Source organism: Penicillium psychrosexuale (genome assembly GCF_028828465.1).
Source record: "Penicillium psychrosexuale strain IBT 29551 chromosome Unknown utg000005l, whole genome shotgun sequence".
In the NCBI taxonomy this organism is placed as follows: Eukaryota; Fungi; Ascomycota; class Eurotiomycetes; order Eurotiales; family Aspergillaceae; genus Penicillium; species Penicillium psychrosexuale.
In genome coordinates this window covers 1,326,770-1,343,418 of record NW_026643190.1, presented here as the reverse complement: position 1 = coordinate 1,343,418, position 16,649 = coordinate 1,326,770, and the positions used below count along the sequence as shown (strand labels likewise).

The window sequence follows — 16,649 nt, the reverse complement described above, 5'->3', positions numbered from 1 at the left end:
GATCTAGATCTCATACCAATAAATTCCTAAATGTTTTCCTTGGTGTTTTTTCTCTTATTATAGGTTGAGAAAGGATAATCAAAAGTATTTAGACTGCAACAGAATTCTTCCATGGGTATTTAAGAGTGTTCCACGGCCTATGCGCAGATACACACGGAAATTAGCACTAAGACAAACCGTGAAGTCTTACTAACAATACTTGGATGTTAAGGTGGGAGGGGGCTTGGTGATTTGGGTCGGTGGAGAAGAGAAAATGTAGTGGAATTTGCTTCTAAGCTGAACGCTAGTATACAAAACATGCCAGCGCCTGATATCTGAAGAACCAAGCAACAATTCTCCACAGCTGGACTGAAAGTCCATTTCAATTTCAAACACACCAACTGGGGAGCTCCATGGCAGTACGGACTCGATGGACAGCTCAATCGGGGCGGCTCGACCAATCTGGGAGGTACAGCTCAAACCCTTGATCTTTGCAACGGACGTTACGATATGGAGGAAGGAGTGATTTCCGAAGCAGGATGCGCGGCTAATCAAAGTGAGGACATCAATCCGTGAACTGAATTTCCTAGATTTCTTGGGCGATCTCCTTGAGCGCATTCTCATCAATGATTATGTCGCCCTCCCTAGGAGTTTCTGCAGGTCGGAGGAAAAAAAGGTGGAACGGAATGAGAAGTGGGCCAGCGGTTAGTGTGACTTCGTCACCTTCACTGCTTTCGATCATCTCGATAGTTTGAACATTTTCGATCTCTGCCTTGGCGGTTTTATACTGCCATCTTTTGATGGTAATCTTGGGCTTCCTTCGGTCTGCTTTTATGGCTAGTCCGACCTTCGCGAGACCATCGATTGGGTCGAGCCACCGGCCAATATCACGAATCAACTTGGTGTGCGTCTCAGTAATTACTACTTCAACTACCACAGTTGGTCTTCGCGGGCTTCTAATTGGTGGTCTTTTTAGGCCCCACGCCCTATCTGGTTGCTTAGACCCGTTGGCCACAGTAAGCGTGGTACTACTGTAGAGATAGATAGATTTTTTGAGGCCTATCGGACCCAAGACCTCTAAAATAGCCGTATGAAAAGCAAGAGATATCTGTTTGTGTTCGTGAAATAATAATTTGACGGCTAGTGAATCAATGTTTTGATCGAATATAGTGCGGATACCAAGTTTAGGTTCGACATTCGGATTTAGGAAGTCAAGATCGTGCGTAGCCGTATCAATGGAGAAAATGATATATTCACTCACATCTTCAGGTTTCTCTAAAGCATCTAAGTTTCCATCATTGTATATTGTATTGGACATGGTTTTGATAGAATGTGTTGAACGGCGAAGGCGCTTTCGCTCGATATCAACGATTTGAGAGAAGTTTTCTTTTCGATAGTTATACCGCCTGACATATAAAGGTAGCCCTTCCGGGCCACAGCTATGTTCGTTGAGCTCAGACATTGCACAGATTTCCACTAGGATGTAGAAGGAACGCGAAATTCTCACGACTCGTCATGCTAAAAAAATAAATGTGGCGGAGCTGTTGGGATATTGTCATCATTACACGGGTGCCGGGAGTCAGAGAGCAACCTTGGAAAGTTTAGCTGCAGCACATTTAAGGCACCATAGTCAATATCTGGTTTGGCTTGTTAAATGAAGGGGTATTGTAGAATAGGAGGTTCCAATCAATGGTGTTAAACCTTGTCTCTGTATTTCTGTATCGGCCGTCACTTTTACGTATGTTTTGTACATCCATGGATGTATATATCTTTTCATTCAAGACAAGAATACACTCAAAACATATTAATTTTGACAAATCTTTTTTATTTCAAGTTGAATTTAATAAAATGTACGTTTTTTTTTCCAATTATTTGTTTTACTTGAGAGAGTAAAAAGGTAGTGAAAATAGGTATAAGCTCTGTAATTGATGAAAGATATGCTGGATATAGTTCCCAATCGGGGGTTTCAACTTTAGATGTTCCGACCGGAAGAAGCTGACTGGGTGTCCCCTGAAGTTGTCAAACAACAGACAAGAAAACAGAACGACCACGGTCGTTCCAATATGAAATTGGTATTTCAGGAAACCGAAGATCAGGACGTGAAAAATTGGTAATGGTAGTGTGATTGCCTAGGAGTAGAGATGCCTCCCGAAGGATGGAAAGATCCGACCCCGGGGAAGATCACTGATACCCTCAAGTGCTATAAACCCCTGCTGAGAATACCGAACCGAGAAAGTGCGCGGGAAGTATGATTTACGTAAGCTAACCACCCGTCCACGGGTCCACGGGTCCACGGGCTGACCCGTCGACCGAAGTCTTATACACTCTGCCAAGTCTTTTCTACATCCCACTCAACTTGAACTCATCATCTATTCACCAAGTCTTCCCGTAGTTGATTCTAGTAGACCACAGCTGTGAAGAAACTGGATATTTCAGCCCTGCGTGAATTCTTCTCGCCTTGTCTTTTGCGTCCTCTCTGAGCATCGTGAATTTGCCTCGCCTTCGTCTTCTACGAACATCTCCTTATCCCACCTCGCGTCATTTGTTCCGTCCTCTCTGAAGTTCGGTCTGTTTCGTCGCCCTCGTCTTCCATATCCTGACTCGCGTCATTTGTTGCGTCCTCTGAGGTTCGTGAATTCTTCTCGCCTTGTCTTTTGCGTCCTCTCTGAGGATCGTCTTTCAATTTCCCCCACTTCTGTCGATAACAGTAAGCCCCTCGGCTCAGGGTCCCAGAACGTTTTTTGTCATTCCACCGATTATTCCATCTCCCAAAACATGGAACCAGCCCAGACGCAGTTGGCTAGAGCTACTCCAGCTGTAAGCCAGAACGGAGGAACATTGAACCCATCAATCCATTCCGACCGTCTGTCAGTCGCCTATATGTCTCTATGGAGTACATTCCAAACGGACGCTTGCCGAGTGTTCCTACAAGCTGGTATAGCCCATGAAGTTCCACTGAACGATGAGACGGAACTTTACACAGTCGGTAATGAGCTTGGTTTAACCGGGAGGTTTGTCCGCAATGTCTGCGACCCAGTTATCAAAGCCCTCGAATTGGTGCCAGGTATGGCGTCAACCCGATTTGCTGATTTTCAGGCAATCTCCACCCCACAAATGACTACCCCAGACGTATGTTTGGGGCTGGTTGCGACCAGCCTTAGACCTGGTAACGTTCATCTGGTTGGAGAAATGAAAACGCCCTGGACCATCTCGGACGAAGATCTTCATATCAACCGGCCCGAATCATTTCGCCTCGAGCCACTGATAGGTATGCCTGCCCAGCATTCTCTCACTTTCACGTCAAGTTCGCTGACTCTTGGCCCTTTGCTTAGGACAACTTGTTGCTCAGATGCGCACATGTTCAACTCGGTTTGGATTTCTGTCCACCTACAACTCCACCGTTTTTGTTAAACGAGAAGCCGACTCTTCTTTTCTCCTTTCGTCGCCTATTTGGCGTGGCGTTACACGGCCTTCCCTTCGCCAGTTACTTGCTGGTTTCTGTTTAATGGCCGTGTCGGAGCCAAAGTACGTTGAAAGCGAGACATTTGAGCCAAGAAACGTAAGTATTGATTTGGGCAACTGTCTGGGATATAGAAAAGCTGCTAATATACTGAGAAGCTACGAGGCCCTCCTCCTTCCCGGGTCTCCGGCCGTCTACTTGATATTTCAGCTTACCACTCCCCGTCGATGGCGAACCAAGAAGAGACTATCACATCGAATAGTGTGATTATTAACGCTGGCGGACCTACCCCTAGGGTCGTTAACTGCCTTCAGCTGTTATCAGAACCAACAGTTCAAAACAAGGCGACCTGGCTAGCAACTATGGGTGGATCAACGGTGATACTCAAGTGCTGGGGACCTCAATACGATGAGCTGTGAGTCAGATTACTTCAATAGCTTGCTATTGGAATTACTAACTTGTTACGTTTAGGTTTGAAGCGGAGGCGGAAGTTTACAACCGCATTTGGGCCCAGCAGCCGGCCGGACGTCGCAACTTCGCCAAGTGGATCTCCAGGGGGGAAATTGTTTGCTCAACTATATTCCCATCAGGCTATGTTCTTGTTCTAGAGCAGAGAGCCGGAATGCGGCTTGACCGACTCTGGCATGATCTATCCGAGGGTGAACGGGCTTACATTCAGTCCGACTGCCTTAATGGCATCCATGCTTTGCGACAAGTGGGCTTCCGACTTGATGATCCTGGACAGCACAATATTCTCTATGACAGAGATAGTCGTGTGGTAACTCTTCTTGACTTCGAAAGTGCGCAACTATTAGAAAGTCACACCTACATCTCAACATATTATGAGATGCGCATCATATTTCGCTCCGACCTTCTGTTAGGACGTCCATCTGGAGGTTAGGCCGAAAGTTACGGAGGTGCTGAGGGTTACGGAATTGCTCCTGGTTACAAACTCTTTCAAGGTTACGAGGTCGACGAGGGGCTCGGCAGATCCTTCACCTCGATCAGATTGCGTTGATGGTTCTTTCGGTTGTATCGATAGGGCGATAATTGCTTCTTTCAAGACAGAAACCAATTAAACTGAATGCATTTTCTGGATCCAGTCGAGAATCCAGCATTACGGTGACCGACTAGAAGGTATTGGATTGTAACTCTTCAATCAAGTAAGACTAATTGAACAAGCATACCATAGAGTCATTGTCCAGTCTAACAGACTATAACGTTCTAGAGTCCGTTGCAACCACATACACTGGACAATCCGCGTTGCTTACATTCTCGCAATAATAATAAACGAAACCTTTGGCCAGGTCAGCCAATAAGCAGTACAGCACAAGAAATAGCACAATATACCCACCCATATATCCTAGTCCTTCTGCAACTCCTTTATCAGGCTACCTAATCCTCTTTCTCTGGGCCATAATAACACTTCAAACGGCTTCATCTTCCTCTCTATACGAAAGGGCATAAAAGTATTATCCTAGTAACTGAACAGCCTATCCCTTGAATCAAATAGGTCTAAAGAACTATCTAGGCTCACAGTATATCTCCAACAGCCTTCTCTCTTCAGAACACTATTCAACTTCTATATTTATTCTATTCCTCAAAGAACTATCCGTTACCTCTTACTTACTCAATGACTCAGGCAGAAAGACAGTAAGAAAAGGATTCAATAACTACCTGATTGTTATTAACAGGCTCAAGGTACAATATCTATTCAACTTAAGAAGCATTCAACAACAATAGAAGAACGTACAAGATCCAATTATTCCTATCGTCCTCATACATCAGTTGATGAAACTGCGGATGTTAAATCTTGTCCCTGGTAGCGCAGAGTGCATTTATGGCTTTACTCAGATTCATCGCCGTAGAAGACCTATATTTATTTTGTTTTGTTCCTTGAAGTTTCAAACATAACCTTAGAGATAGTTTAAGTGAAAGAAGAAAGGAAGAGAAGATAGAAAATCGTATAAAGATCTAAAGACAGAAAGGAGGAAAAGAGAAAGAAAGACAGAACAACGACTTAAGTGGTCCCTAGTGTCTCGTCTTTTCTCCCTTCACTCTTCTCTCTCGTCGTTTCTCTCTCGTCTTTCCTCCATCGTCTTTTCTAAGCATCACCATCTCTGACTCGTGCCCTCTACATTTTCCGTCCTTCAAGTTCGTGAAAATTGTTTGCCGTTTCTCCCTGTTGTTGCTGAACAACTACCATCTCTCAGCTCGCGTCATTTGTTGCGTCCTCTCTGAGGCTCCGCGAACTTGTCTCGCCTTCGTTTTCCGAAAAACCCTCCTCGGCATCCGCCCACGAACCTTCATCACAGTAAATAATTCCTAATGTTTCCCAGATGAAAGCCTTCCCTGTTTCCTTGGTGCCAGCACCTCTCAAATATATATTCACGTCCGGGAGATGCAAACATGAGATGCCGATGAAACTGTGACTGATGGTCTTCTTTAATAAGTTGAGAGCATGCAGCAAGCATGGACTTGATGTACCACCCCTGCCATTTTTTATTTTGGTCGCCACGATTTGCCCTCCACTGAACCAAGCTGTGCATTGTGGTACCGGGCCACTTTCCTTGCACTCGTTGTACTAGACTGTAGCGAGCCAGGACATCTATGCTTTCATTATACCTGAAGTGCCACTGCCCCCCAAGTCATGCACGACTACTTCATACAAGATGTCTCTCTCTTCGTGTCGTATTGTTGGTTTTCTTTCCAGATCCTTCCATAGCCGGTCTCGTTGCGTATAGCTTGGCACTGTCTGAGTCGGGACGAAATAGATGTGCGTTGGTTTTGTTTGCGTTGCTAATCAAGACATCTGTCAGCTGGTGTTAGAATCCAATTTAACCAGATGATGGGCTGACCAATTTTTCTTCCGCTTTCAGCTTTGAGCCATCTTTTGATATATCTCACCACATCTTCATACGTTTCATCATTTAGAGACTGGCATCCCTGAATCTCCCTATTTAATCTCTCTGTTGAACGTTTTATTGTCCCTTGAATCACTGCTGATTCCCGGTCCACCACCTGAATTGTTATAAGTTGCATATCGCATATGCGGGGGATTTGAAAACTCACATGGGTGATTGCTATGCCCCATAGAAATTCTCTCTCGGCTTCAAAAACGCAAAGAGTCTTGCGAGACATATCCTTTTCGTAGATAAAAGAGTGAATTCGATCGTATAAGTCGTTACTAGCATCTGAGCCAACTTTCATAACTTTCAAAAGAGCCGTATCTGAACCCCTCCAGTATCCAAAAAGAGAAATTATCTCTCCAATAGGAGTGAGTTTTGAACCTCGATGCGGCGTGCTCAAAAAGACAAATCCTCGCAGACTCTCGAGAATTTCAGGTTCCAAATCGCTATTTTGCACCATGTTCACCACAGCCTGTTTCCCTATTAGTTCAACTGAAAATAACTCGATGCTAAACCAACCTTACCTGGTCGATGATTAGACCACCAAAACTATGGCCAATCAAAATGATAGGTCGGCTTTTCTCCTAGGCGAATTAAGTACCTAAATTCAAATCGAAGTCAAGTCCAATCTCTTACCTCTAGGGTTTCTCGTTTACTGGCGAGAGCGTGAATCAAGTCATCGCCCAAATCTTTTAACGACTTGCTTAGGGCATTGCTCATCCATCTCGTATCGTAATTAAAGGCCATGATGCGACAGTTCAAATTTTCCTTCGGTAACAGATCACGAACCCATGACACCTTTTCAGATGAGCGTTCTGTAGTTGTCAGTGAATTCGAATCAAGACCGTGAACGTAGACGATACTGACAAGACAATTAGCCATCAACCCATGAAGAGACCACAAGTTACGGGCACAAACTCGGCAAGAAATGTATCTCGGGAGGTCACGTCGGAGGGGGAAAAGATTGTGATGCGCTCTCGTTTCGTACGCACAGAGCCTCGGAAAAGAACAACTTGCAAAGGGGATAGGGCAGCACATATCAAAAAATTCAACATGGTCAATAGCATTTTGGGGATTGAATAGTTGGGAAGTGAGAAGATGTCACTAATCAGCCATGAAAGAGTAAAGAGGGAAAAACTCCACACTCGATGGAAAAGCCTTTCCGATAGGAACATAGCCCATAAAAGGTATGGGATGGTGATTGTAAACAGCATATTGCTAATACACAGTTATCCAAATGTAAGTTGAAAATATCACGATGAATTATTTGAAAGAGGAGCAGGGGGGTGGGTAGGGAATGGGAGCTGGACACGAATTTGGCCCCTCAGCCATAAACTGAGTCGTCAGGGTGATATCCCACCCTAATGCATGATGGCGGGCCCCAGATGGATTATCTCGAATCATGCAGATGCATTGCTGTCACACATCTGGGTTACTGTTGCCATTGCCGCCCTAGAGGGGCCAGGTGGAGTCTACTGATTGCGAGTCAGACGTGGAATCCGTATCAACCGTCTTCATATAACCGCCATCGAGATTCGTCACGTCAAGATTCGAGGTTGCTCTCTAGTCTATATATAGCACATGCATTAGCCCCATTAATTGTGAGGGGTGCGAATACCCGCGTCTCAGCTTGCAATATTTCTTCATACACGAAGCGTTACCCCTCATCGGCGAAGATGTTCTCGCTATTCTCTCCTCAGGTCTGTCCAGCATGGCTCCGTTCTCCGAGAACTCACAACTCTGTGACAAGCTCACAATAACCGCCGATGGCCACTTGTCGAGGCGAAAGAACAATCTCATTTCTTCATTTCCCTCTACTCAACAATTGACAGAGAAGGATCATCTTCCTGGCGAGCCTAGGATAAAATTGGAGGATGACCATATTGTCAAAACTCTCCAGTCCGAGTTCATGACGCGCAACCTGGACAAACTTTCACCATTCCTTTGGCTGGTCGCCAAACAAGATAGCACTCATATATCAGCCCTCACCCACCAGATCGTGAGAGGACGTGAAGTGATTATCACGGAAGATCCGGGCCTCCATCTGGTCTGGATCTACGATCGAGTCTTCATCAAGCCAATGCCGAAGTATCTCTTATCGTACGCATTTTGGCAGTTTTACCTCGTCGGTAAAAATTCAAAGATCCCAAAGTATCAGCAACAGGAGATCGCAAAGGCAGTTCTCGGATTCATGCGCTCGTACGCCTACCTTATACGCCATAAATCGGACTTCATTCTTGCCACCAATGATAATCACCGATTACTACCGAAAAAAATCACATATTCGTCTTTTGTCAAGTTCATCACTGCGTTTGAGGAGATATGTGACGATTCTGTGTCTCCACGCTACAAATTTGGCGAACTGCGTCTTTCCCGTCTGAACTTCTGGACCAAAATTTTCCTCGGACGTTTCATGTATCACAAGGTGCATGGGCAGTATGGAGCGTATTTTGCGTGTTCATACGGCACCTTACTGTTCATCTTTGCAGTCTTCAGTGTTTTACTCAGTGCTATGCAAGTGGCATTAGCGGTTGTTCCACTTGAAGGTGGATGGTCAGTGTTTGCATATATGTCTCGTGGATTTGCGATATTCACGATTATCTGCGTGGCTTTGATTATAATATCTCTTCTCTCGGTTTTTATTGTTCTTTCTTCACGAGAGATTCTTTATGCCGTGAATGATCTCATCTTGAAGCGGAGAACGAAGAAAGTTGGCACTGGTGTGTGAAAGAAAGGCTGCTATGATCCTTTCGAGCTACATGTAATCTTCTAGACTTTTGTACAGTACACATAATTGAAGGAGGAGCATGTCCTTAAGTCTAAGAACATGTAACTCCGCGGCACGAGGGCAGGAATTACATTGGACAATCGGGGTACGGGCGACTAAGTGGATGGCGGCTTCGGCACGGCGCGTTGCCCGTACCCGTGATCTATGTCCGCCGGGAATAGGAATATCTTGAGCCAAGGGTGGCAGGGAAGTATATGTGATGTTCTTTGGTTCAATGTGACTTAAATGATACTCCAAATCGGATCGCAAAAATGAGAATAATTGTACAATTGCATGGACTGGTAAACAAATATCAAACAGGAACTGCCATGCCCAGGCCTTTCTTCTCAGCGATGTTCTTAACAGGATGAAGTAACATAGATGGAAAGCAGAGTGGTCCGTATAAACCTTTTAGAAATATATATTGAAATCAAATGAAGGTCCGATTATTTGATTTAATACGGAATTAAAATATAATGTACAGGAATATATTATGCGTGATCTAGGAAGGACTCGAGTATTATTATTCGAATAAAGTTGCAGATGTCCTTTGAACAGGGAAGCATATAAGAAATTAAACCAATGTTACAAGACCTCAGACCTCAATTGCCTATGTTTTTGTATCTCGTCTCCAGAGAAACGTCGCATGGTCATAGGCACTGCCAAAGCAAAACGACGCGCACTGCGTACGTAATCAAGCCTCAACCGTAAAAGGCCACATCGCTTTCGCCTCCTCCGCAGCTTTCTCCCCAGAAACCTTCTCGATATACAGGTCCAGTAGCTCCCCATTCTGCCTTCTCTTCTCATTTATATCCAACTGCGGCGCGATCCATCCCTCCGCATCAGTATCAAGACATTCCTCAGCAAGCGCTTGAACGTCATGCCAGGCTCGGTATTCCGCAAACTGACGTCCATGTGCATCGAGCTCGTCCTGGCTGAATGAATAAGGGCATTTCCCCGAGAATCCAAGGCTTGACCAATTCTGTAAAATCTCTATCAAGCATTCGCGGAGCGGGACAATGCCCATTTCGGAGATTTCTCCGCATCGAGTGAATAGTTCTCGGAAGACACGGGGTACATTCATGGCATTATGTGCTGCTCTGTCTTCGAGATAGGTCGAGACCTCATAAGCCTTCGCCAGTTTTACCTGTGACCATTCACGGAAAGCAATGGCTTTGCTCTCCTCGTCTAGTTCGTCGAAGTTATCAGGGAGTTGTGGTTGGAATATTCCCTTGACATAATCGTAAGTCTGCGGAGGCTTGAGAAATATCGGCCATTGCGCCTGGAGAAATGCGGGGAGTATAGACGTTGACTGAAGATCGATAAGGGATACTATTCTTGAACATTCATCTGGGGCGACAAAAATATTTCCCATATGAAGATCGGTGTGCCACAGTGTGGGCTGACAAGCTCCCTTCAATATTCGGTTCGAGTCTAAAAGCTTCATGAGGTTCGCTGTGACTTCCAAGAGCTGGATTTGTTGTTCAACGGTTCCTTTGTAAAAACCCAATCTGCTTTGTTGGCCTCCGTTTGATATTCTAAGCAGTTCACGCCTTGTAATGGATATTCCCAAGCTTGAAATTGAATGCCCTATGAAATATTAGTGGGTGAACTATCAGGTTGTATAGGTAACGCACAGTGTCCTTGGTCAAATTCCAGAGTCACGTCGGGATTATATTTCCTATCGCAAGAAGGTCCAATGCAGAAAGACTTGGATGGATCAATTTCATCACCGAGAGACCTATTTGGTCGGCTCATGTCTGTCCGGAGGTATAGTCCTCCGTAAGCAGGGAATGAGATAGCTGACAGCTGAGCCTCAAGCTTGGTCAAGTTCTTGATCAGCTGTAGCTTTTCGAATTCAGTCATACTCCCCCATCGTTCATATAGAGGAACCCCGGCAGCTTTCTCCATAACTATATATTCGGCGCCAACAGCATTCGAACTATCCGATGACCAGGAAAGAACACGAGGGACAGGAATGCTAGTGTGTCTCCCGACTGGTACGTCTTAGCCACTCGGCTCTCTCTGGAATAGGAACGATCATACCGTATTCTAAAACTCCTACTTCACCAGCCGTTGTCAGTGAGGGCGGACCGGCAATGCGGCATGGGATTTTGGCTATGACTTCCGTTCCATTTGCTTTCCTCATCAAAAAAGCCTTGCTGAACCCCCCTTCCATCTTCTCAATGGCTGTGACCGGACTGGAATCCCCACCGGCCGTGGCCACGGTATTGCAAAGCGCATCCACATCGAACCGGACATATCGTCGGCTGAGCTGATGTTCTTCATCGACCAGGAAATGGCCATTGGTGTAAGCGAAAAGGTCCTCACGGAGAATTGGTATGCCTGGAACATCAGCGACGGTCTCCAGCACGGACTTCCTCGCTTACCTCGGCAGGTTATCGACAGGGGCGCCCCTGGCTGGCCATGGCGCTTCAACATATTTCTGAGAATTGACAGCATTTCGCATGTCTACGGGTTTGAATGAAAAATACGAATAAAATGAAGACGGGGTATTGCTTCTTGCCGGAATGGGCGGCATATCATTCTTCCATGTTGTCGACAAGACTCCGTCCTTGTCAACAAACCAAACTGTTTTGTTTTGAGCGCCAACGCCAATTTTCAAATTCCATAATTCAGTGAAATAATTGTAGTAGCTGATAATATGTATCGACTTGAAGTGCTATGTTATGCTATACAAACACAGTGTCGGTTCAACATATAAATAGAACACGAAATGTAACAGCCCCTATGTATATGCCGGAGCAATTCAAAATATACCAAGCTCAGACCAAAAGCCAAGCTATCAACCTAATTCGACTTGTCCGAAAATGAAACCAGAGCATGATAAGACTCAGTCAAAGGCCACAACCCCTGAGCAAAACCAAGCGCTCCAGCAACAAGAAGTACATAATAAGCCACCGTCCACCGAACACCCAAGCCACTGTTACCCCTTACCCCAACTTTGATACTATCATCAGAATCCTCTTTACCCCGAGTAATAGGGGGACTGATATATTCACCCGCCTGGACCCGTCCCCAGAACCGCGGCAATCCACACCAGTTACAGAAACTATGGATGAGAACCACAGCCAGCAACGAGCCGGTCCGCAAATAGACAAAGGTCGCATACCAGCCAAAAATAGTCGTGTAGCCGAACTGGAAGAGCGACCGCAGCAGGGCAGCCAGAGCCGGGGTGTCCGGATGGGTCAGACAGAACTCGTAAAAGTGGTGCACGTGCGCAATGCCGAAATACAGCGGTGCCAGGAACACGATCCGGCCCGGCGAGGTGTGTGCGAGTAAATGCAGCGGTACCATGGCGGATCGAAACATGACTTCTTCTGTGAAGGGGCCCTAGAGGATATTAGATTGGGATGTTTTGATAAAATAAGAGGGAGGGAAGAAAAGATGGAAAAAGCAAAGCAATTGCATACCGCGACATAATTCCTCCAGCCAATCCAGCCACCGAGACTCTCAGAGAGCTTACTACGACGGAACCAGAACTTCCATTCGCCCTCCACAATGCCACGTTCGAAGAGCGGGCCGAGGAACAGAACCGCGGTTAGGAAAAGACTCCGAAGGGTCTCCAACAGGCCGACGGGCCACCAGCCGAGGAGTCTGACACCGGCGCCAAGGGAGGAATTATCCTCGATGATGAGCCAGAGGACGAGGACGGAGCTCACGATACAGGATCCCGTGACAGCGCGAATGCGGGCGCGAATCACGGACGGGGCATCGCGACTGAGACTTGGCGATGGGCGGGTTGTTGAAGAGAGATAGAATGGTAACACGTAGAGTAGTGTGAGGAGGACCTGATGGGAGTTAGATACGAGGTTGTGAATTGTGGTTTTTTCCTTTTCGTGTTCTTCGTGTTCTTGTTGTTTCTAGGAGTTCTACATACAGAGAGAAAAGCAACGGTATGTTCTGACAGGGCAGGTTCATCTGGATTGTTAGTCGAGACTCTTTTTTTAGGATTCCCCCTTGACTTACCCTGCTTCGAGTACAAACTCTTCAGTCGAGCCATTATCCCTACCGGCGCCATGATCTGCAGAGTTGGGGAGGTTGCTATTTATGGGGATGGATGAGAGAGGAGGGAGTTCTTTGTTGGTGTTACCGTACGGGGAAAGGACAGGTGATTGGCTGGAAATGATACAATACAGTAATGTACTGTCACCATGCACTATGGACGTGATCATGGTTATTCCTACGATTGTTCTTTTGATATCGACAGTTCGACGTTCATATTCCGGTATATATAGTCGATCTATACATAGAATTGACCAGAATCTCGGTTTCAGCCTAGACGAACACCGCCGGTTTCAAGCCAAACCTGATTCGAACTGGTGGACCGTGCAAAAACAGGATGTGAGCTCTCACCCCTGGAATTGTCTGAGTCAATGCGAGGGATCGTGGACAGTTCTTCTCCGATTACACGAGGGAGACATTTATTGGCAATGAGCGTCTGATTATTGTTCTCTGCCTGCATTCTGCCTGTCAGACCTGGACCGACGCATAGATGGAGTAAACTAGTGGCAGTTCATTGGCAATTCATCAGGATCAGGGACAACGCACACCGGCTCCACCTCGATTCTGCGATTAAATGAGACGAGATGTTTCAAGGAGTCAGTTTCTGAATGGATACTCCGCATTAATATGGATTTATATATTTAAACGGCAGCCCAGGGAGTATGAGATGTAAATATCAACAGACAGAACGGACACCAGAACAGAACCAGAACAGAACATCCCAATTGCAACCAGTTCAACCAGAAGAAACAAATCAATTGCAACTTGTACTTTTGATCTCATCCAATCGTTAATAGCCACCAGACTGTCAATTCAAGTGCATGCAGCCTGCATAACCCCTGCAGTCTAAGATCTCACTTGCCTAGACGCTCACCGCTGGGGCAACAAAATTCCTCCCTTCCAAGTGTCTCACGTTCTTCTTCGACTTCGTGTGCGCCTCTGCTTTTCTGTCCTTTTTGTTTTGAAACGTTTTAATGATTGTTCTTCGACCACTCTCTTTAATGGCCTTGGATGTTTGAAACGACCTAATTGACGACTTCTGCACGTCTGCCCACACTCTTTTGATGAACATCAGCCTATAGAACCACCCTGGATATCCAAGGGTACCACATTCCTTACATCGGATACTCAACTCGGAAAACAACAACACTCTTTTGACTTGTTTACACATCTGGTTTGCCAATTGCCCTTTGCCTTCGACTTTACTCAATCAGTCTTTTCAATCAATGCTCTCAGTGTGTCCGAATAATGTCTTTTCCCGCTCGCTCAACCTCGCCCCGCGCGCGAAGGCCATTGCACGAGCGTACGTCCTCGCACTCCAATGAAAGATCACCAACCCGCTCATTACGCATCGTCCCGGATGAAGAACTTGATATGTACACCGCAACCCCATTCCCGACCAAGCCGGAGCAGATTCTCTTGCCGCTTCCCGGGAAAGGACAACAACAATACATATCAGACACCGGTTTCAGCTACTCCGATCACCACCTGGGATCATCCACATCGACCTATTCCTCACCGGCTTTCAGCCACCCGGCACCCCACAGCCCGCGAGATCACTCAATTGGTAGCTGGGATGTATCCTCCACCGTGGATACCGGCAACTCGCCCCCGCAGTTGTGGGATGACGACCCATCCTCCAGCAAGTCGTCGCTGCCAGGCTCGGGGAAAGCACCAGACTATGGGTCCGAGAGTTCAGAGGCGGACTTCTCAGATGATGATATGGGATTGCCGACGACCACCCCAACGATAAAAGCCGTACGCTCGGAGTCAATTATGTCGCCAAAATCTTCTGCCGAGTCCGTGACTGGCTACTCCAGCCCTATAGTTGAACAAATCGGGGCCCCGTCAAGTCCTAACTTTGTGATGCTGGATAACTCGAGCATGAACTTCCATTCAGAGTCGGACCCGCGCACAAACTCGCTCTCGTCGTATAACTCAGGAGGAACCGTGGTTCGGCACGTGGGCTCTGCACCCTGGTTCCAAAACGCCTTCCAACCGGCCTCGTCCGAGCAATCGAGCTATGGATCCCCGTCATTCCACTCCAGCCCACCCGCGCAGTCTATAGCCTCATTCCACTCGAGTCCGATCGCGCAATCCATTACCTCGTTCCGCTCGTCATCCAGGGCGCCGTCAGGCAGCCGTTCCCAATCAGCAACATCCTCTTCGCGCAGCCTCCGTTCCGCTTCTGACTTGCAGGCTGCCATCGACAATGGCGTACCCATTCAATACCCGCGTATTCGCGCGCCATCTTCAAGCTCCCGCACCGGCGCATCGTCAGAACGCGACTTCACCCCTGGCCCTCCATCCGGACGGTGCAATCCCCACTTGGCATCAGGACGCTGGAACCCGCACCTCTCAACTGTCTCATCTATCTGGTCCGCCGATGAATCAACCAAGCTCGCCGGAGAAGCAGACACGGACTCAGACCGCGATATGGCAGCGCCAACCCCACCACCACCAGCAGCCCTAGCGACAGAAACAACCAGATCCTCCGTCTGGCTTGTCGACCCCTCCAACGACAGCGAAGACGAACGTCTCGACAGCCTAACTAAGCTCCCAAACCGCCCGGTCTTCTCCCAAGGCCAAAGTCTCTCCTCCGGCTCAAAGCGAAGCGACAGCACCCGCAGCCTCCAACGCCCAGGCACAGGATCAAGCACAATCCTCAACATCCTCCCAACCTGGGCAAAAGTCTACTACCTCCGCGAACCAATGGGCCTAAACTCAACCCTCTCAATGATGGACGCTTCCCGTCCGCCATCAATCCGTCCACCATCAACCCGCCCACCATCCACTCGGCCACCCTCCTCCCGTCCCGGAACCCCAAACTCAAGCATCTTCAACCTCGTCCCGGGTCCCCTCAACGTCCCCCGTCCCCGCTCCCCAGACCGTCCCCTCCCCGCTGCCCCGCAAAGCCAAGCAATCGCCCAACGCCGCGTAGACAGCGACCCGCGCGATCCCCGCGCCCACTGGGTCCCGTCCCCGCAACCCGAGGACGGCGAGTTCACCGGCAGCCACCTCTACCGCCTCCGCCACAGCTGGTCCCCGCATCTCGTCCCCGACCGACGTGTCGTCCAGCACTCGACGAGTCGGTGGCGGCCGCCCTCCCTCGACTCGCGCTACGAGCCTGTCCTCGGCCGGCGAAATATCCAGGTCTACTCATTCTGCCTGGGTTTCATTTTCCCGCCGGCGTGGTGTGTGGCTGCGTTCCTGCCTCTGCCGCCTAAGCCGAAGGTCGCGCAGATGGTCGAGTTTCACTCTCCCGATGTGGGGATGGCGCTTGAGGCTCAGAATATGAATTTGCAACAGCGGAGGAGGGATAATGCGCGCTGGTGGAGGAATCTGAATCGGTGGATGATTTCTCTTGGAGTTGCTATACTTGTTATTATTATTGTGCTTGCTGTTATTGGGACTACCACGGGTTTTTAGGGCTATTTGTTCCCCGGATCGGACTGAACTGCGTTTTATTGCGGTCTTTTTATTTACGCTCTTACGACTTGGACTTTCA

At 47.6% G+C, this 16,649-nt stretch overlaps 7 protein-coding genes across 7 annotated transcripts; 3 read left to right on the top strand and 4 right to left on the bottom strand.

Moving 5' to 3' along the window:
- Positions 1-565: 565 nt before the first annotated feature.
- N7518_009414 (uncharacterized protein) lies at positions 566-1,441 on the bottom strand (the record flags this gene model as incomplete). The annotated part of the gene is made up of 1 exon (XM_057190340.1): positions 566-1,441. The coding sequence occupies one exon, from the start codon at positions 1,439-1,441 to the stop codon at positions 566-568; it is 876 nt and encodes a 291-aa protein (XP_057037996.1).
- Positions 1,442-2,754: 1,313 nt separating this feature from the next.
- On the top strand, positions 2,755-4,340 carry N7518_009413 (uncharacterized protein; the record flags this gene model as incomplete). The annotated part of the gene is made up of 4 exons (XM_057190339.1): positions 2,755-3,247; positions 3,312-3,538; positions 3,598-3,854; positions 3,911-4,340. The coding sequence occupies 4 exons, from the start codon at positions 2,755-2,757 to the stop codon at positions 4,338-4,340; spliced, it is 1,407 nt and encodes a 468-aa protein (XP_057037995.1).
- Positions 4,341-5,648: 1,308 nt separating this feature from the next.
- On the bottom strand, positions 5,649-7,415 carry N7518_009412 (uncharacterized protein; the record flags this gene model as incomplete). Its single annotated transcript, XM_057190338.1, has 6 exons — positions 5,649-5,882; positions 6,347-6,460; positions 6,512-6,820; positions 6,873-6,932; positions 6,985-7,210; positions 7,267-7,415. The coding sequence occupies 6 exons, from the start codon at positions 7,413-7,415 to the stop codon at positions 5,649-5,651; spliced, it is 1,092 nt and encodes a 363-aa protein (XP_057037994.1).
- A 644-nt stretch (positions 7,416-8,059) lies between these two features.
- On the top strand, positions 8,060-9,076 carry N7518_009411 (uncharacterized protein; the record flags this gene model as incomplete). Its single annotated transcript, XM_057190337.1, has 1 exon — positions 8,060-9,076. One exon carries the CDS (start codon positions 8,060-8,062, stop codon positions 9,074-9,076), a length of 1,017 nt encoding a protein of 338 aa, XP_057037993.1.
- Positions 9,077-9,809: 733 nt separating this feature from the next.
- Positions 9,810-11,557, bottom strand: N7518_009410 (uncharacterized protein; the record flags this gene model as incomplete). The annotated part of the gene is made up of 4 exons (XM_057190336.1): positions 9,810-10,705; positions 10,753-11,112; positions 11,162-11,461; positions 11,506-11,557. 4 exons carry the CDS (start codon positions 11,555-11,557, stop codon positions 9,810-9,812), a joined length of 1,608 nt encoding a protein of 535 aa, XP_057037992.1.
- Positions 11,558-11,926: 369 nt separating this feature from the next.
- On the bottom strand, positions 11,927-13,157 carry N7518_009409 (CAAX prenyl protease RCE1; the record flags this gene model as incomplete). Its single annotated transcript, XM_057190335.1, has 4 exons — positions 11,927-12,469; positions 12,550-12,927; positions 13,017-13,057; positions 13,106-13,157. The coding sequence occupies 4 exons, from the start codon at positions 13,155-13,157 to the stop codon at positions 11,927-11,929; spliced, it is 1,014 nt and encodes a 337-aa protein (XP_057037991.1).
- Positions 13,158-14,389: 1,232 nt separating this feature from the next.
- On the top strand, positions 14,390-16,570 carry N7518_009408 (putative serine-rich protein; the record flags this gene model as incomplete). The annotated part of the gene is made up of 1 exon (XM_057190334.1): positions 14,390-16,570. The coding sequence occupies one exon, from the start codon at positions 14,390-14,392 to the stop codon at positions 16,568-16,570; it is 2,181 nt and encodes a 726-aa protein (XP_057037990.1).
- Positions 16,571-16,649: the final 79 nt, after the last annotated feature.